This window comes from Colletotrichum fioriniae (assembly GCF_027942845.1).
Source record: "Colletotrichum fioriniae strain IMI 355084 chromosome Unknown scaffold_1, whole genome shotgun sequence".
Lineage (NCBI taxonomy): Eukaryota > Fungi > Ascomycota > Sordariomycetes > Glomerellales > Glomerellaceae > Colletotrichum > Colletotrichum fioriniae.
The window spans coordinates 7,090,382-7,110,224 of NW_027076837.1; the positions used below are offsets into that span (position 1 = coordinate 7,090,382).

The window sequence follows — 19,843 nt, forward strand, 5'->3', positions numbered from 1 at the left end:
GTTTTCCCTTTAGTGGTCGGTCACGCGCAACGTAGAAACAACAACAGTGCCACAACGACGATACTAACTAACCAACCCCCTTCCCCTTCTCCAGACTCCCCATCTCCGGCATCTCTGGAACAGGTCTGAGAAATAGGTCGACCTAGCGGTGCTGGGGTACTTGACTTCTCCAAGTATCCGTAGTACGGACGAAAGTCCCTGAGAGGCGAGGCCCCGGGCATCGCGTACCTGGTGCGTGTCTTACTTACCACCTGTCTTGGTTCTCCCAATCGACAAACCATTGGACAGGCAAGCGGCATAACCTTCCCCAAACTGCAAAGTTGTAAACTCGGGTTTGTCCCACAGTCAAGTTGACAACACACACACACACACACACGCACAACACCTCCGAAAAGATGCCTGCCCGCTCGTGTCCTCCATCCGCCAGCCAGCCACTCAGGACCCGTCAAAATTACCCCAGGTTTTCCCCTCAAAAAACCATTCTCATATCGTATACAAACCAGACCAAACTCGGATAGGAAAGTTATACTACCTTACCTCGGACAACGGCACACCCTCAAGGCACGCGCTTAAGGTAGCCTCACTACTTAGCCTCAGATCACTTATTCGCCGCCTGCACCCCCCCTCAGCTTTACGCCCAACGCAACTACTCTTGTGGACATTCATGTCCTGAAGCGCCCACCCCTTTTTTTTCTTGGGAACGTCAATCGAAATTTCTGAGGAGCCAAGAGGTTGTGGGGATGCTTACCCCGGAAAACCACATCCCAGCCCCAAATGAATATGTGACATGTCACGGCCAGGGCAATTCTTTTTCTTTTTTCTTTTTGTTTCTGCTATGGGGTTGCTGATATTTGTACTCCCCCGACGATTCTTTTTATTCACTGAATTATCGGCGACGAATTATCGGGGGTCTCACGCAGTAAAGGGGGGCTTGCTCATCAACTTATCGAAAAGGCGACAACTTGCCTATACCATATCTTGAGCTGGAGGTTTGGCCAAATTCGGGCATTGGCGGCGCCGAACCCTAGATGCCAAACACCGTTCGTTCTGTCCGCCTCTCTCTCTGTGTGTGTCTCTCTCTCCGTCAACTCGATGAAACCAAGGGCCTAGACCACGTTGACATTTCTCGCCTCGAAGAGCGGAAGGGAACTATCCCACCGGAGGTCCCCTGCATTACAATACTGGGTAGCTAGCTTCCCGCCCCACAATCCTCCAGATTTCACAACTCACCGCATTTGCTCGGTCCAACTTTGAAAAAAAGTCACGATGTCATGCATTTTGGACACGCTTTCTCCCTTTCTGGACGAGCTCCCTTCCCCTTTCCCCTCCTCTGGTCCTCCGGACGGGCAGGCAGGAGGAGCTCTAGGCCCGACGCCCGGCTCAGCTTCCGCGGCGGGAAAACCCACGGGGTATGAAACTCTCCTGGGGCCAAAGCACCGGGGAAGGACGGCATGAAAGCCAGAAACGCAAGAAACCGTCCGAAGAAGGAATGCCTTTTCTTTCTCCCCACGAGCCGAGTGATGGGGTATCTCTCAAGACATGGGGAATCCTCAATGGCGGGGAACTACGGTACTCAAGTCATGGGGGGAAACAATTGAACTTTTTGGAGCCGTAGCTCCCAATTATTCGTAGATGCTCGTCTAACCCCCCCGACAAGGGACTACAGGGGGAAAAAAGGGACAACCGACCGTGGCTCAGTTGCAGATGATGGGTTACAAGAACAAGAACGCTTTCAACATGAAGGGCCAGATTGCCGACTCTGTGTCCCTAAACACCCAGTTGAACAACTCCAGAAAGAAAGAAAACACCGCGCGCCTCTTGCCATCCCAGTAATATGTACTGTTTACTCCATTCCCAAAGGGGCAGCAAGTTTGTATATGTCTTGAGCCACTTGAATCCATTTCCCACAACGAACCCCGATGCTTCAAAGGTATCCAGGACATTGCGCCCGACTTCCATGCCAAACGGCAGAATGCAACCAACGCCATATGGAATGTGGTATATACCACCTCTCAGTTGCCCGTACATTTACTTCGTAACAACCGACTCAGGCGTAAGGGGGTCGTGGCTTGCCCGAGATGCTGGGGGAATTCGGCAGCACGTTGTACTTGTGGCTGAGCTTCTTGCCCGACTTTGAAAACTTTTGCAAGCACACCTCACAATACCATTTCGCTGGTTCGACGTTAGTATACAAACACCAGCGGCCAATCACAAACGGATAGTAAACTTACAGCTTCCGGTAGGTGCCACCTTGAGGCCTACGCAGTTGAGATGGAACCATTCCCGCTCGCAGTTTGCTGCGTCACAGGCAACCATTTCGCCGTAGCTTACACCCTGGCAGTAGCAATATGTCGGCTCATCCTCGGTGTAATCGTAGCTGCGTTTGCCCGCCTGAATCTCCGACTCATCAACATCGTCACTCTCTTCAGGCTGACCCACTGCCTTGGCAGTCTTTGTGTTCATGACCGCGCTGCTCTTCTTCCGTTTGCTTGCCTTCGTGCCATCCCCAGTGCGGGCTGACTTGGGTCTTGCTGCCTCCTGGAAGGTTGCCATCGCCGGTGTCGAAGGCTTGCTGGCGCGTCCACTCTTTGTCACTGTCGCAGCGGTGACCGTCTGAGCAGTTGGTGCCGGTGTCTCTACTGGCGTCTCCGGCTCCTCGGGCTTCGGTGTTTCCTTCTTTTGCTTCGCCGCCGGAATACTGGGCTTGATGCTCGGTTCAGCCGTATCGGGCTCTTTCTTTGTCGGTTCTGGCACCGGCGGCGCGGAGGGCTCCTTGAACGCAGCTTTTACTTCGGCAGCAGGCTTGGGCAAGACGGGAAGAGGCACCGCTTCGGGTGTCGGCGGAGGCAGGGGTGCCACGGCAGTAGCCGCTCCGTTAGGCTTGGCTCCTGAAGCAGACGACGACGGCCGAGACTGTTTACCACCTTCCACAGCCGCTTGTGTAGTGCTTTGCTTGGCCCTCGAGGCAGTGGGAGGTTTGGGAGCTGGGGGTACGGGGGTCACAGTCATTGGCGCAGGGGAGCCTCGAGGCAACACTGGGTCAGGGAAGTTGCTCATTACAGGAGACGAAGCAACCGACGGAGACATGCCGGCGGTTCCATTTTTGCTACACGAGGTGTCAGTAAGTAGTCTCTGATGGCAATCTGTCGCAAACAGAAGAACACAAACCTCTTCTTTGCTTGGCCGGTACCCGTCGGCAGTGCCTTTCGCTTCTTCGGACCGCCGCCTTCTGGCGCTGGGGTCTCTCTCGGGCTTGTTGTTTTGGCCTTTGAAGCTGTGGCTCCAAAGACGGTGCTCATGGCCCGCTCCGCTGCATTGTTTCCACTAGGAGTTTTCTCAACTTTGCGTCTCTTGGGCTGCGGCGCGGCTCCGTTCGTATTGCCATTTGTTGAAATTCCCAAGCCGACGTTGGCAGCAGCTTCAGCTGCCTTGCGTGCCTTGCCACCTCCATGGCCCTTCTTCGTCGGTTCTGGTTTGCTGCGACCTTCAGCGTCGTCAAGTTCGGATTCATGAGGCTGAGCCTGCGTTTTTTGACTCTTCTTGGCTTGGACAGCCTGCTTGCGTGCGTCGCTTCGAGCAGCGGCCTCCTCAGCTAGCTGTTGGGCAGCTGCCGAGATCGCAGCGGCTCCCTCACGCCGTGAGCGCTCGGTATGTGCCGCCTTGGTGGCAGCTCGATTCTCAGGGTATGCCCAATGGGTATCGCTCCCCCACTTGGCCTCGTCGCTAAACTCGTTCTCTACGTGCGGCCAGACATCGTCAATCCGGGCCAGCTGTTTCTGGAGGGCATCGTTCGCAGTCGAGATGACATGATTCTTCTCTTCCAATGACCCGAGCATTTCCTGAATTTTGTAGGCCGTTTGTCGAAAGAGCTGTCTTCGGGGAAAGTTGATCGGGTCGTAGATGGATGTCGCGTAGGAACCGTCGGTCGAGGGAGCTGGGGGAGGAGCTGGGCCACCCAAAGGTCCTCCGCTGGAACTGTTCTGCGCACTCATTGGAGCTGACGCAGGTGCGACACTGCTGGAAGCATCGTTCACTGGTCGTGGCTGTGGAAGAGGGGCATTCATGGCAGCGTCGACGAGCTTGAAGAGCGCATCCTCGGGAGCGAATATTTTGGCATCGACCTCTTTCAGGAGTGTGAAGTGTCGGACGAGCTCTTTCGGGAGGGCCGCAATGGCGTCGGAGAAGTAGGTAATGGCAGGGTAGATGTCGATGGGCTGGTCAGAAGCAGTGCCGCCGGCAAGTGAGTCTCGGCCATTCGCTGATCCTCGAAGGCCAGAAGAGACGCGCGGGGGGTTGGTTCGTGTCTGCCGAACGGGTTGGGACCTCCGACTTGAGGGAGTATCCCCCGACGAAGTCTTTGCCGACTTCATCGCGACGTCGATCGGCGTGTCGCGAGGAACGCGCGAGGTCGAATGTTGTAGTGAGAGAGAGCAAAGGTCTGGCGCAGTGACGGACGTCGAGAAACGGGTGCGGTGGGGAGAAAGAGCAAAGTTGAAAAGGTTCTCGTGTCAGTAGAAACGAGATTTTTGAAATTTGAGAAAGAATTTGAGAATCCTAAGGCATTCTGATCGATATGCAAACCTAGACGGTGTAGAATGCTTGTGGTGAGAGGGGGTAGTGCGCGAGGAAAATCAAGAGCGAGGCCGCGGGATCTTCCATCATCCATCCGACGCACTTTTGGGGACCTATCTGCCGCGGGCGGAGGAGGACTGGCTGGTTGAGTGACCCCATCCGTCACTTAGCGAGTGATTTGGGCCTGAGGCCTGAGCGGAGCTCACCTGAACCTGTCCACCGCCCGCGGTTGGTCTCTTCCCAGTTTCCCATTGGCCCTGTGCCTGGCGCGCCGCGCATTTCAGCCACATTTACTTACAGCCGGCGGAAAAGGAAAAAAAAAAGATGGAAGCCTGCACCGCGCGCCTCATGTCACGTCCTACTGAGGCCACTGTTGCGCGCAGCACCTCACCCAGGTACTGAACACTGGCAATCCGCAGTCAGCCACATCAGCTGCGTCATTCCTGGGGTATTGCATCGTCGGCGCCACAAATTGATAAGTCCATGTCTGGAGTAGGTAACTATCACTCGATGCGTTCCTTTGTAACATTCCAAAGACCATTCCGCCATCAACTTAAATTTGCCATAACTTGCAATTACAGTGTCAATTTCCCCTTCTACATATTCATGAGACGTCTTCTATGCAACTTGAACTTGATGGATATCAATATGGTTTACAAACACTCTTTCGTGGTATCAGGTCCGCCTTTCCTCCTTGTGGTCTCTCAACCATGAGTAAAGACCTCGAAGCTGGTTCTTTCCAGCTGAACACAACTATAAGCAACTAAGAAACGCCCCTCCATGGAAACCATCGGCCGTGATGTCCAATTGGACAAATTTAGGCAAGCTTTCGTGCCTTGGCCATCGCCTGTTTCGGCCGCTCGTCTCTCTCGATCTGCTTCTGCCTCCACTGCCACTCCAGAAGCACAGGCAGGAAGTGCTGCAAATCGAAGTCGGGCCAAAGACACTTCAAGAAGAAGATGTGCGTATCTTGGTGACACTGCCAAAGCATGAAATCGCTGAGTCTCTCTACGCCACTGGTTCTCACAAAGATATCCAGCGGAGGGTTTCCAGCAGTGTACATGTGGTTGTTGAGCGTCTCAGCCGTAATGGTCTCTGGATTTTTCAGGCGGTGCCCGCTTGCTGCACCGCTGTGCCTCGGCGGTGAAGGCGAGTCGGGAGGAAGAGTAGTTGACGACGACGCACCATCATCACCATCTGATCGTGAAGAGGGAGCCGGCGATGTGTCCCGGATGGTCGGAAGGGGCTCCCGGTGCTCCAGTTGCTTCGACATGATCTTTTGAGAGATACGAGCAGCCGGGAAGGGCGTGAACTTGGGTCCAGGCGGCATCATATACTCCTGTACCGTGGATCGCATGGCCGTTGTCATCTCTTCCCGCGAAGTATACGGAAAGCAGATGTTCAGCACGTTTCTGATCCTGTCAGCCTGAGTCATTCGGGACATGGCTTCTGCCCACTTACTGCTTGTTGTATTTGGTCATGTCAACGGCCCGGTCGACCACCTCCAGTACATCCTTGCGAATCAGATCTCTCTGTCCAAGCACACGCACCGCCGCGCCGTATCGGTCCAGGATATCGCCGTGTTTCGTCAACTGCTCGAGCTTCACCTTGGCCAGCTGCATAAGCCCATCGACCTCGTATTGCGGGCGGTTGAAGTTTTCTATGCTGAAGGCGTAGACGGTCACGACTTTGACGCCGCACTTGTAACAAATCTCGAGAACCTATTGTGACGAACGTCAGCAAGCGCAACGAAGGATAGATCCATGGGACCGCGCACTCTTGCTAGGGCTTCAAACCCGTGGTGGTGGCCTTCTATCGTCTCCATCTTCCTGCCGCGGGCATACCGCCTGTTGCCATCCATCTCGAATGCGACATGTTGAGGAACCGGTCCTTGCTTCAAGGCCCCGATGAGGAGTTCGCGCAGTTGGTTTATTGCCCACTCGGCGGGCGGCGAACTAAAGAGCCATCGAGTGATGTGATTGATGAATATTTCTGACATGCTGTTTGGCCGGGTTCTGGCGCGCGATGCTCTGCGTCAGGTTAAGAGAAAGGAAACCTGTAAATGTGTTGAATTATGCGTTGGGATGGATTCTCGAAATGGAAGAAACTTGGAAGAGAATGTAGAATGATTATCTTTCACAAGAATTACAAACAAGAACAAGAAATCAGTGGTGTTACTACGTGAGGGTCGCGTCAGCTCTGTTGGCAACTTGGATAAGTACCCGCCTAGGATCTCAAGCTTGGAGTAACGGCAGCGGCGGCGTGTGCCCAGAGCTCTGCGCCTCAGAGAAATACGTCGTGACAGGGTTACGCAAGGGACGCAAGGGTGGCACTGAATGGAAAGCAGCCCGGTAATTCGTTGAGCGAATGGCAATCCGGGGATCTGGCGTGTGGGCAAGCCACACTCAGCCCTCCAGCCTCGTCATTGCACGGGAAAGTCTGAACGTGTGGATCTTGCGCTCTAGTGGCCCACCTCGTTCGTGGCGTCGTCGCAACGCCTGAGGCTGGGGCCATTCCCCAACTGCACCACAGGGAAAGTCCAGTCGGCTTTGCTTGGGACAGCACAAGCTGTGCATCAAGCTCCGAGTGGGTTTGACGACAGCCAAAGAAACCACCTGGCTTCAACGATCCTTTGGTGGCCCTCCACTTTCCGGCACCGCCCGTCGACTCCGACAACACCATTAGCTTGCGCAACACTATCAGAACACGGTTGACTCAAGTTTCGTGGCAGTTGGCAAAGAACCCCTCGCAGCAAGGGCACATCCAAATCGAGCCAAAGCAGGTGCCTCAATCCAAGGGCAAGGGATCGTCCTCATTGCCCCTTCCACCGATTGAGTGTTGCTGAGAAAGCAACCCGGCCTACGATGCAATAGACATCCAACCACAACATGTCCTTCACGAATGCGCCGGTGACGCGCACCCTCGTCCTTGGCCTTGTGACGAGCTCCATTGCTGCCAGCTTGCTTGACGTCAAGCATTACTTCTACATTGTTGTAGACACCCATCTATGGCGCTATCATCAGTTCTGGCGCCTGCTGGCGTACCAGCTATGTTGCACCAACTCGAGCGAGGTTCTATTCGCATCAATGACCCTCTACCACCTGAGGGTCGTTGAACAAATATGGGGTTCAAGGAAATACGCTGTGAGTTGCTACAAGGCCTGGGTAGTGGACGAGGTGATGCTGACAACGCCATAGTCATTTGTAGCTGTATCCGCGCTCTTCACTGCAGTGATACCTCCTGTTTTACTCTCCATCATACCGCGGCCATTAACCGCGGGCCTATTCAACTACATGCCAGCCGGTCCTACCCCGATCATCTTCGCTATCCTCGCGCAATATCATGCTGCGATCCCCAATATCTACCGATATCGCGTCGCGGCTTCTTCGGCCCCGCCCACAAATGACCAGTTTGTCGGATTGACTTTCTCTGACAAGACATATCGCTACGCTCTCGCTCTACAGCTGGCACTTTTCCAGTGGCCGGGTTCACTGCTGGGAGCTGCGGTCGGCTGGATTGTGGGACACTCGTGGAGGAACGACTTGCTACCAGTTGCATTGACAAAATGGCGCCTTCCTGGATGGATGGTCGGAGTCAAGACACCGAGAAGGCGAACAGAATTCGAGGGCCTTCGAAGGCGATTGGAGGGTGAGGGTTCATCTGCAACCACCTCGGGCGCGCAGGGCCAGGTGGATGGTGACGCAGGACGTAGGAGACCGGCCGGCCAAGATAGGCGGCAAGACTAAGATAAATAGCCCTGAATAGACACAGGCTACCACTTATACCGACGTGGCTTTGCTATTGAAGCACTTGGTCATGCCATGTCTGCGAGAACATACATTCTGCCTCCCTTTATTATGCATTTCCGAGATTCCACAGAGACTCTCTACTAAGAACCAAGGACTGATCTTCAACCGTGACGAAGACAGTATGCATTATCCGTAAAGCTATGGCAAACGCAGCAAGACTCCAATCTGGTCCTGCAACCGGTTAGGAGCATGAGCAGGTGAGGCTCGATCTATCGAATAACCCAGAGGGTCTTGCTCATATAATGTTAATAACCCGATGAACCATTCACAATTCATGGTGGACCTGGGAAGACGAATGGCCATTCTTGGGATGATCAATAATGAGGTGCCCGAAAGAGGTTCGGGCGTTTCTCAAAAGGGCTTAGCACGGCGAGATCCTGGCCCAGGATCCTGGCCGTCAAGAAACCCGAAATTACGGTGTAATTCAGTCCCAAATTGCACCGGTTTTATGCGGATCAGACAATTCGGCAATCATCCGCTCAGCACAGAATAACGTAGATGTTGCCGACAAATTTTAGACACAAGAAAGCAAATATCAGCAAGCTTCCACAGCCTCCATGGGTTGAGAAACTTATGTGAAGAACTTTGTATTCCTCATGGATCACGCAGATGGATGAGGCGGATGCAGCAGTCAGAGATCCTAAAACTAAAAATACGGTCCGCTGACTATCACTAGCGTGGAATAGTGCAGTACGTACCGTTCACAAACGGGCCCATCTGCCAATAGCGTAAAAGGAAGGTAGCCGCAGCGACGCAGGGAAAACGGGCAAGGGACGAACCCAGATAAGCTTAGCGCAAGAGCCCCCCGAAGTGGGAGCTGCGAAGCATCGCCAATTGTGAACCATCTGCCAGGGGGCGGGGGGCGCTTTTGCTGCGGTAGTGTCAAATGTGCCTGCCAGACTGCCACCCGCTGCGACAGGTCACCCAACTCAATTTTTGGGACGGCAAACTCAACAGCACCTGCACACACTGCACCTCGTAGTCGCTTTTGCACAAGCCGATCCACCTCTCGATCTGGGAGAAAAGGATGTCTATGCCTCGCCGGGGGAAACACTCTCTTTAACCTCGCAACTTTCCCCCCTCGATTACCCTTTGCGACGCGGCTGGTGCTGAATCTGTCTCCGACGACGTCCCCCGTCTCCACGGCGATAGCGACCTCGATACTGTAACGGCGAACAACCCCCTTGCTTCCCTCCAAGGGGTTTCGGCACAAATCCCACGCGCCAGCCACCAGCCACTCTTTGTTCTTCGACGCATCGCTGTACCATTGATCCAACGTCCCCCTCCGACGTGTGTGCGAACATACACTTTAGCCTCCTCCTATCGTCCGACGAACATGCTTCCTACGGCCGCGACGACATCATAAGCTACCTACGACTCTACGATTCCGCTGTAATATAATGATTTGACGCGAACCGTCCTTTGCTACACATCTGACCCAATATCATGAACGGGTACTCCCCGGGGAGGCCCTCGCCGCCCCGGGCTGCTGGCCCTGGCGGAAGGTCAATAGGTGGGGATGGCCTCAGGAGAGACATTATGAACAACTTTGGAGGGGCGCCTTTGCGCGTTAATCCGGTCAGTCCTCTTCACTGGTCTAGCCTACTGAATTGAGACGCATCTAACACGACGCAGACAAATGCCAAACTTCCGCCGAGCTCTGCCCTGGTTGATCTCAAGGACCCGATTCAAGTCCACTTATTGACGGAGACGGCGTTGACGGACAGCAAGCAATACCGAATATTATCGCAGGAGGAAGTGGACGGGCTCAAGAAACAGATTCAATCCTTGAGCTTACGGGTGGAACAAACACGCACGAACCTCGCTATCCAGACCAAGTATCGAGATGCCGCTGTTTCGATGGCCAAGCTGTACTCGCAGCCCGAGGCGGGCAAGAGGAGGAGTCTGATGGGCAATAATCGCAACAGCATGGGAGAGTCTTTGCGTGAGGCCGAGGCGGAACGACAGGCCAGCGAGAAACGAGTCGACGACCTGTCGAACGAACTGCGGAGCCTCGAACAGCGCCTTGTTGAATCGCAGAGGGGTCTCCTGGAGCACACCGCTGGTATCCTCCAGCTGACGCACAAGGCATCGAAAAAGCCCATGAATCAAATCCCCGCCCAGTTGATGAACGGAATACCTGGAAGCCCAGAGAGCTTGTACACCTACTCCAACGGACGCAACAGTCTAGAGGTCGGGGACGACTCCTTCGACGACGATGGACTCTTCCAGGACCTAAGCAACATTAGTCCGCCTCGCGGAAAACCCAGAGTTGCTCCGCTCGATATTCCCTCAAAGGCGCCCAGTCGTGAGCAGGATACCCAGTTACGGGAGGAGGCGGATAAGCTGAGGGAAGAGAACGCAAAACTACGCGCGCAAGCCGACGCGTTGAACAGCCTTCGGGAAGAGAATACCCAGCTTCAGGCACAAACCGATGCCTTGAGCGGCGAGATTGATTCTCTGAAAAAGGAGAACGCACAACGCTTACAGTCTGTTTCTGACGCGGAACGAAAGCTAACGACATACAACCAAACTCTACGAGACGTAATTATAAACTTTAATCCAGCCAAGAACGGAGGCTTCCGGGAACCTCCCTCGCTAGCAGTGGAAGGGCCAGCCGATCCTGGCGCTACACTGGGGAGCCAATTTGAGTACCTGGAGGCAGGTCTGTCGACTGTACGCCAGGAACAAGAGCTTCAGTCGACTGGTAATCTGCAGGACGCGGAGGCTGCCGCAGCTCAGGCATCCATCGCCCTCACGCAAGCAGAAGGCCGTCTCGAGGACGTGAACCAGAAAATGCGCGATCTTCTTGTGGAAGTTGACCCAAGCTACCCCGAAGTTCCGGACTCTGGCATCGACGCGCAGTTCGAGTGGCTTCAGAGCGCTCTAACTGTTGTGGAAGAGGAGATGAAGAAGAATGCCAGCAAGTCGGCTGTCAAGAAGCAAGACGACGAGCAGGCCGAGGTCGTACTGATGGGCCTGTGGGAGATCATTCAGACAGGTTTCGCAAGCATTCAGCAGCAGAAGGCAGATCGCCGCCGTACACGTATGGAGCAGGGCAGATCTGACAACGACGATGACATGTCTGGAGATGAAGCTGTCGATACATCAGAGCCTTACTCGTTGTCAGCCTTCTCTACAAAGGTCCAGTGGCTCTACAGCCAAGCCACGAGTCTCAAGGAGCAGAAGTCTGTTCTCAAGCGCCAAATCAAGCAGCAGCGGGAGTTGAACAACAAGTCCGACTCGCAAAAAGATGAGGAGCTGAAGACCAAGCAAGACCAACTCGACCAGCTTCGATCAGCCCAGATGCGAGCCGAGGAAGAGAAGGCACTTGAGCTTACGCTCAAACAGGATCAGTTGGACCAGCTCAGGTCACTGCTCGAACGGTCCGAGGAGGAGGTTGCTGAGGCTCAGGAGAAGCTCGCCAAAGCGCAAAAGGAGGCAGAGGCCGCCACCACTACGCGCATGGCCAACGAGTCCAGCAGTGCCAAGTCTCAAGACGAGATCAGGGAGCGTGATGCGAAGATCGCGTCTTTGGAGGCAAGCAGCAAGGAGGCCCAGACAACACTTGCCAGTCTCAACACAAACGTTCAGGACATGAATAGCCAGCTAAGCAAGGCCAACGAAGAAGTGGCGCTCTTGACGACGAGGCTGGCCGGAGCAGAGAAAGCGGCAGTCGAAAAGCAACAGGAGGTTGCGGCCAAGGACAAGGAGGTCAAGGAGAAGGAGGAAGAGATTGAACGTTTCAACATGATGATCGTCGAGCTTAAGACGGAGCTGACCATTGCACAAGCCGAGCTCGATGGTGCTTATGGCTCTCGTAAGGAGAGGGCCAACCAGGCTGCGGCTGTTAAGAGCACCGTCGAGGTCACCCAGCTCAAAGCAGAGGTTGACAGGCTTAAGGAGGAGCTCGCTTCTACACTCAAGGAGCTGGAGAACATCACGGCCGAGACGATTAACGCCGAAAGGGAGAAGTTTGAGGTCGAGACCAAGCTCGATGACGCGCTTGCAGTCAAGTCGAGCCTTGAGGGCGAGATTGGCTCATTGAAGGACCAGCTTGACGCCGAAGTTAACAACTCAAGGTCCAAGTTGTCCAAGCTGCAGGAGGAGCTTGACGATGCGCGCCTCAAGGTGACCCTAGGCACCGGCGCTCGCGGTGCTGGCGCATCGATGCTCAGCGAACAGTTCCGCACTACGATGAGAGAGGAGAGGAAGAAGTTCCAAGAAGACATGAGGGTATGTCCTCTAACGTTTACCTATGTGGTTACGATATATACTAATGACGCAAATAGGAGGAGCAAGCCAAGAGAAGAAGACTCGAAGAAGAGTTGCAAAAGATACGGAAGTCGCAAGGTCCTGGACGGAGCCCCTTGAGCCCGCGATGAACATGCCACGACGAAGCCCTCGATACCAACAAGAAGAACAAACAATAATATGACTTATCGCACAACCATCTATTCGTACGGCGCACCGCGTTTCAACTTATCACACCCTCGTCTGTTGCAACTATGTACTACTATCCCGAATCCGCGTCGCCTCGACTTGGTTTTCTACCCTTTTTTTTTGCATAGCGGGATCATAGACAAGAAGAGAAAGGACAGGGGGAGGTGAAAGCATGTTATTCTCCTTTTTGGTTGGATACTAACTAGTACCTATTTTTATTTGCTATTCCGGCATGCCTCTAGATGGTTCTCGTTGAAGGTACCTCTGGATGGTCTGTTCGACTTTGCTGTAAAAAGGCCTTATTCTTGTATAAACCAAGGTTTGCTGTTTTTCTGGATACCAAGGAGGAAGGGGGCGTGGTGAGAAGAATGATACTGAGAAGGATACCAAGTCACGAAGTTGTGGAATAATATCATGTTATCCTGCCAAATCCTGAAGTGCCTCGCGACTCTGTTGCTTGACAGCCTCGCTGGTGAAAGCCGGCCTACATCGCGAACACCAACAGACTGTTAATGGCAAAGTATCGAGATCGCGAACGTGAGAACGTTTGTCAGAGTGACGGCAACGAGACCAAAACACAGAAACAGAATGGGTATGTATACAAGCAATCACCACTCTGGTCAAACCGCCAGATCAGATCAATACGTCAACCATCTCTTTTTTTACTCGGGTTTCAATACGTCTTTCAGTTACTTCAACCTCGCGTGTCTGATGGCCGTCAGCCATATTTGCATCAAGAAAACCCCATCGAGTCGACAGATCACCAAAAAAAAAAAAAGCCCGCATTCATCTCTACCAAAGATCAGTTTGAGCCCCCCCCCCCCTTCCTCACCTTTCTAAATCGTCAAACGGACCAAGACTTGGGGGAAATCCTCTCTTGACGCGGAAAGCCTCGCAACGCGGCTTATGGGATGGTTGATGTCCTGGCGGTTTGCTCCGCTTCCAAATCTCGGATCGTCAATTCGTGTCCATAGATAGACACTGTCGCGGCCGGAAATGGCTCTCTTCAACGTCGTAAACAAAACAGAGTGATGCTGCACCCTCCCAACTCATTCCGGTCAAAGGGTAACATCGACAAGCCCTCCCTTTTGATGAAAGGCCCCCCCATCTCGGGTCTATGTATAATGAGCCAGCCCTGCCAGGTGACATTGGACGTGGAGATGCCTGCTCACCCTCGTAGATGACCGAAAGCGTATCCGTAAGCTTCACTGAAAAAGGGCACCTTGCTCATTTCACGGCTCTTTTCTGAGAAAAAGTCTGGACCTCAACCATGATCCCGGCCGCGGCTCAGCGTTGAACTCAGAGGTGCGGCTGTCACCGCAAAAGCTGGAACGTCACGCTGGGTGGACGTTATTGTCTTGAACGGGGTCGAGAGGCCGAGATCGACACTTTGCTGATCTCTACCATTTCTTCGACATATTGGATGGATCACAGGACTGTCGAACCCTCCGACTCCTACCTGAATTCCCTAGCACGGTCCTTTACAGGTACGCAGTACGACCTCATAGAATTGGCACATATGAATGGCGAACTTGGGTTGAGTTTCGCGGGTGACGAACCACCGCCCCCACGATTCCATTTCTTCTTCGCCCCAAAACAATGGTGCAAGCAAGCATTACCGAAACGGAACGAGAAGAGAGCGCGACCTAGAGTAGATCCTGCAAGATTCTTCAAGGGATCTGCGCGGTCTTCGACCGACTACAAGGCCATAAAGGCTCTTGGTCGCCTTTGGTCGTTCCATTTTTGTGAATGACCAAGACAAAATAGAGAGGTAAAAAAAAAAAAAAAAAAAAGCAAAGGTCGGTCCATGGCCGACTTGGTTGGACTCAGTTTGGTGAGAGCCAAGAGATTTGGTCAGCTGGACAGGGTGACAGGCAAAGAATTGGCTGGCACGGCTGGGAGCCCAACCCATGCATCCTTTGTCTCTTTGACCGCACAAGCCGAATCAGGCACTGACGGTGTCCTCGCCCTCTCAAATGAGTTTTACAAGCGCGTTTCCACGCCGCTTTGGCATCGAAATTTGGTAGAGAGGCAATGGTGTCGCCGATCTTCATTGTCCAGTTACCTTACGGAGCTGTAGAGCAGCGGGGGGGGGGGGCACTGACCTAAACCGGACGATTGGCAATCTTTGATTGGAGACGCCGCTTAAATAGTGTAAACCAGGGTGGCAACGAGCAGCAAAGGCAAGTGGCTGACAGCGTGGAAGAACATTCCTCTGTCAGGCCTTTGGGAGGAAAAGATGGCGTCGTGATACGTGGTGGCAACTCTGCGTAGCCACTGGATATTAGCTCCACGTCGAGAAGCGGTAAGTGGGAACCTGCTGCCGAATTCTAGCGGTGATCATGGCAGGCGAGGTTGTCATGCAGTCTGGTCGTATTAGGGGAACAATATCCGTAACGGCAGGAACAACAATCTCATACATAACCTCACGTGTCCGTATGAGACGTGGGTTTAGCGGTGCGGCTAAAGCGCGAAGACTTCACCGCCCTGGGCTACAGGCATCGCAGGAAGAAACACCTTCTTTTTAGTCCAGACTTGTGGTTCCTGACTCACAAGTTACAAGACCCTGTTGAAACCAAATATCAGCAAGCGAGAGAGACTGCTGAAGAATTGTGGTCATGGCAGAGTATTTGGGGTCCGTAATCTCGTGTGCGTGGTGGGTTCAGCGGAACGAGTTGCAGCAGGCCAAGGCGAACCCACCGGAACATTGTGTCGCTTTGAGGAACGCATTGGTGGCTGGCACACGTAGTGTATTCGTAGGGCTTCGATAGAAAAAGCTGAAGCTGAAGCGAATGCAACTCAATAACAAAATATGGAGACGGACGACCCATCCACTTTGCAACCACAGAGGCGGAGTCACCGATGCTGGCTCGAAAACGGCGTATGGAAGTCTGAGAGGCTTCTTCGTCAGGGGGTTGAGCCTTCTAGAAGCCACGGAAAAGACGGGTAAAAGAGGAGGGACCACCATTCGGCCCAGATCCCGCTGTGATGTGGTTTGAAACGGTTGATGCTGGAAGGTTAGTGCTCTGAGAGAGTGGGTGAAGCAGGGCAGGGCCATCGAAGAGGAGAGACGAGACATCGACTGGGCACGGAAGACAGGCGCGCTTCGGGAAAGGCCAGGGGCACGGTCCGGACGTTGACCAGCAGAGGCCCTTCTCTTCGGCCCAGGATGCGACAAGAGGCATGGCGACAGAGTCAGCGACGTGTACGAGTTTTGTGTGGTGTGTGTGCTTGTGTGCGTCTGACTTGTCACGGCTGGGTCGTTGTAGAGGGCTCAAACAAGCCTGGGTTGCCGACGCAGTGCGTCTTCTGGGCGCGCACGATTCCTAAACGTGGTCCAACGACAGATCAAGGACGATCAATCCGAAGGTTCTGGGACGGTGTGGTCAAGGTGAGTTGTCATCAATCAGCGTTTGCCACAGCTTTGCTGCGTTGCTAGCCTCGCCGTTGACTCCCAAAATTCCAATCTGGGCCGGGATCGGAACGGGGACCAATAAAGCGGACTAGGTGGGTGATTTAGTTCGCTTTGCTTTGCGTTGCGTTGCGTTGCGTTTCCTTGCGTTGCGAGCGAAAACAATGGGCGGAAACCCCATTCAGAGGCTCGCTGCAAGCTGCAAGCTGCAAAAGCTAGCGGGTTGCAGCATGGCCGTGATATCGCCGCTGCATCGTCACGCCCGCCAAAGGACTGGACACGGGAGTCAAAATGTGTGTCGGTCGTCTGAAAACGTCGTAGTGTAATACAATGTGAATGTGTCTGCAAGGCAGAGGAGAACGCTGTGGTCGGGGCATGCCTGGTGCTGTCTGGAAGCGGGCCGAGTCATGGGCGTATCATTCTTTATATTGTCAACAAGGCGGCGTCCAGACGATAGCCCGTGGCGGGAGTTGGTCGAAAACCTTGCTATGAGAGTGCTATGGAGCAGGGCTGCCGCGTCGGGTGGCATCATGGTCAAAGGGCTGCATGGTTTGTCGCACAAGACGCACGACAAGCTCGCAAATGGGTTGCATAAGAAGTTGCGAGAATGTAATGCCAATCGTACTCTTGTAGGCAGGTCGAAACGAGCCAGCAACAAAAGCTGTGCCACGGCGTATGAGGATGCAAGCAAACGGCGACTTTGAACTACCCAACCATCCCAAACGGCGGCCGCGTCGAGAGTTGTCAGTGGTAGAAAAGCCTTGGGCATCCCAGATGCATCAACGAACAAGCCGAGTGTGTGATGTGCCGATGGAGTAATTGGGACCGATGGGATCTGCCAAGGAGTCTGGTTGGCGCCTCGGGCACCTTTCTAAGTGAAAGTGGTGAGGGTGTGTATTAATGGCACTCTCAAGCTTTGGGCCGGGGCTGGCACAAGGTGGCCAGGCCTGCTTGAACCTAGAGTCTTATTTTCCATTCTCGGTGTGAGGCGGCAAACGACAGTCTGGTGAAGGGAATGTATGCTGGTAGGCGGATTACGTCTTCCTAGTCTTAACTCGGGGTCTCACGGTCAACCAGATATCATGTTTGATTGAAGGTCTAAGACCATTAAGGTACGAGTAGTGAGGAGACGATCCTGCAGGCCGGTGCTCACGCAAATAACTCCGCGGACGCACTCTGCGATGATTGAAGTAACGTTAGGATGGGTTGTAGCAATGCAGCTCAAACTTGGATGCCGGTGGTCGAATCCTGAACATAAACTGCAAAGCCGGACCACTGAAACTAGAGGGTGGCCATGGATCGAGTGGTGTGAGCTGTGCAGCCTCATTCTCAGCAGAAGTCGTGCGAGGATGACCCTCGCCCACGGGCAGCCGCGGTTCCCGGTCTGTAGACCCTTGGAGGGCTCCATCAACCACATGGCAAGACGAGGCAGAGGGGGTGGAGGGTTCGCCATGGCCGAGGCGTCGAGGTTGACGCGTAGCTCCGCACGCACACGGCCATTGTTGAAAAAAAGGAGATTGTCGAGTGTCGACGTCAGAAGTTGATTGACTCGTACCTGGTGGAGGGTGGGCGGTGGTGGCTCAGGCAAGACTCAAGAGTCAGCCAGCGGCAATTTTAGATGCAGAGCTGATTCTGAACCGGGTATTCGTACAGTACGGTCAACGGTTGTAGGAAGATGAGATGATCTCAGCTCATCGACGCCCTGGCCATCCATCCATCCATCTGCATGCATGGAACAGGAACTTGGAAGTCAAAGTCTTTGTGGTCTGCGGAGGTGAGGTCGGTACGACTACTCGACTGTCGTCATTGTCAACCTGGCGACTTTCAGGTTCTATGCCGGCCGCCGTTCGTCCTGTTCACCCCCGGAACTTGGGAAGACGCTTTGCGAGGGCCGAGAAGCCAGAGCCACCTTGAGGTCGGAGAGCGGGCGACAAAGAGGACCAGGGGCGGGCGAGCACCATTACTCACGCATGGAGCAATGCCGTCGCGGACATGAAGCGTGCAGGTCTGAGTATCGGGCAGTTGCCGGCGTCTCGAGACTCTGAAATTATCCAAACTATCGCATCCCGTGCACCGTTGGCGTTTGGACCATAGTGACGGACGCCCCGGGGACTGAAAGGGACGGTTGCACGTATTCCCGGAGCACCGTCTAGACCAAAGCCCTAGCAGCATCAGACGACGGCGGACAATGAGGCGTTCGCCTCGCCGTCGGCCACTTTCCCTGTGGCTCCGATATCTCGGCCGCTTGCACCCAAGGACGGGTTAATTAGCATCCACACCCCACGGGTCAGGCGCCTCACTGCAGATCCAATACCGGTTGGTGGACGATTCATATCCATAGTCTTGGGTGTTGGCAACGAGGAGAATAGAAAAAAAGGGGGGGCGAGAGGGTCGCATAAGGCTGTCGGTCCGTATTTATGTTTCTAATATCGTGGGAGGCGAGGGAGGCGAGGGAGGCGAGGGAGGCGAGGGAGACTCGAGAGAGAACTCAATCAACAAGAGCATGGACGCGCAACGGCTGGTTGGTATAGTGTAGAGTGTACCATTGAGTATGTCTCTGCTTCGATTGAAATGGCTGCTTGTCACTGAACCCATCTTTCAAGTGACGATTTAGTCGAGGGAAAGCTGCTGGTGTTGTAACCAGTTTAGATTTCTCGTGCATCTGCAGCGGCACTGTCGGATGGATGCAATGGGACGTTGATTGTTTGAGCAGTAATGTGATCAAATCTGTGTGAGCCTCGTATGCGTGAGGATCGAAGAGTCGTAGTTGTGTAGGTATTCGTAGCCACATGCATGGGAGAGCAGACCAGACGACGACGACAGCTCTGAGGCGAGGAGACGGATTGATTGCGAAGGCGATCAGCAGGACGGCTTTGTTGGTGGCTGGTTGCATCTGGAGTGGACGAGGCCAGTGGATCGTGGATCGCAACTAGATGGATCCAATCTTACTGCCAGCGGGAAGGGGACAACGGCCACACGCTGCTAGGTCGCCTCTTGCCTCCTGCGAGGCAAGTCCTGCCTCGTGGCTCAAGGAGCATGCGGCTCGGAATTAATGGGGTTGATGAGGAAGTGTATGCTTCGTACTCTGTACCGTGTGTCCTTGCCATGGAGTAAAGGGGGGTTTCCGGGAAGGGTTGGTTTGCGGTCCTGCGTCCTGCTCTAGCCTAGCTTGCCTACCTTATCAGCTAGGAACTTGTGAAGAACAGCTGAAAGGAATATTGTATGGACGGTGAGCTGACAATTGAGGCTAGCTCCGAGGTTTGGAGCTAAGGAGCCGGGTTGATGATGGCAAGTGGAGGCGGGACAAAGTTTGAAAGATTCCGAGATGTCGAATTTCTTTGTTGCGCAAGCAGAAATGGGCATCCCGTACTCCGTGCCTTAGTGCTATACATAGGTAGGAGAAGGAAGTAGTGTACGTAGTGCGGAAAAGAGACAGGATCTGGGACGGAGGAGTGGAGTGGGAGCAGTAGACGGAGCGTATTCCGTATCCGTCGAGCGCCGTTGCAGCCATACAAACGCCTGGCGTAGGCAAATCTCTTCGCAAGGCAAGCACCGGCAGGTAGCCGTACCTGAGAGTTAGAAGTTACTTGCACTCTCAGGTACCGTT

General features: G+C 54.0%; 5 protein-coding genes across 5 annotated transcripts; 2 read left to right on the forward strand and 3 right to left on the reverse strand.

The window, feature by feature from the left end:
* Positions 1–2,208: 2,208 nt before the first annotated feature.
* Positions 2,209–3,009, reverse strand: N0V96_001832 (uncharacterized protein; the record flags this gene model as incomplete). Its single annotated transcript, XM_065756336.1, has 2 exons — positions 2,209–2,913; positions 3,004–3,009. The coding sequence occupies 2 exons, from the start codon at positions 3,007–3,009 to the stop codon at positions 2,209–2,211; spliced, it is 711 nt and encodes a 236-aa protein (XP_065615576.1).
* A 47-nt stretch (positions 3,010–3,056) lies between these two features.
* N0V96_001833 (uncharacterized protein) lies at positions 3,057–4,370 on the reverse strand (the record flags this gene model as incomplete). The annotated part of the gene is made up of 2 exons (XM_065756337.1): positions 3,057–4,323; positions 4,366–4,370. The coding sequence occupies 2 exons, from the start codon at positions 4,368–4,370 to the stop codon at positions 3,057–3,059; spliced, it is 1,272 nt and encodes a 423-aa protein (XP_065615577.1).
* Positions 4,371–5,389: 1,019 nt separating this feature from the next.
* RER2 (cis-prenyltransferase) lies at positions 5,390–5,929 on the reverse strand (the record flags this gene model as incomplete). The annotated part of the gene is made up of 1 exon (XM_053193056.2): positions 5,390–5,929. The coding sequence occupies one exon, from the start codon at positions 5,927–5,929 to the stop codon at positions 5,390–5,392; it is 540 nt and encodes a 179-aa protein (XP_053049587.2).
* Positions 5,930–7,460: 1,531 nt separating this feature from the next.
* On the forward strand, positions 7,461–8,318 carry N0V96_001835 (uncharacterized protein; the record flags this gene model as incomplete). The annotated part of the gene is made up of 2 exons (XM_065756338.1): positions 7,461–7,715; positions 7,770–8,318. The coding sequence occupies 2 exons, from the start codon at positions 7,461–7,463 to the stop codon at positions 8,316–8,318; spliced, it is 804 nt and encodes a 267-aa protein (XP_065615578.1).
* Positions 8,319–9,827: 1,509 nt separating this feature from the next.
* N0V96_001836 (uncharacterized protein) lies at positions 9,828–12,766 on the forward strand (the record flags this gene model as incomplete). Its single annotated transcript, XM_053193058.2, has 3 exons — positions 9,828–9,959; positions 10,017–12,617; positions 12,674–12,766. 3 exons carry the CDS (start codon positions 9,828–9,830, stop codon positions 12,764–12,766), a joined length of 2,826 nt encoding a protein of 941 aa, XP_053049589.2.
* Positions 12,767–19,843: the final 7,077 nt, after the last annotated feature.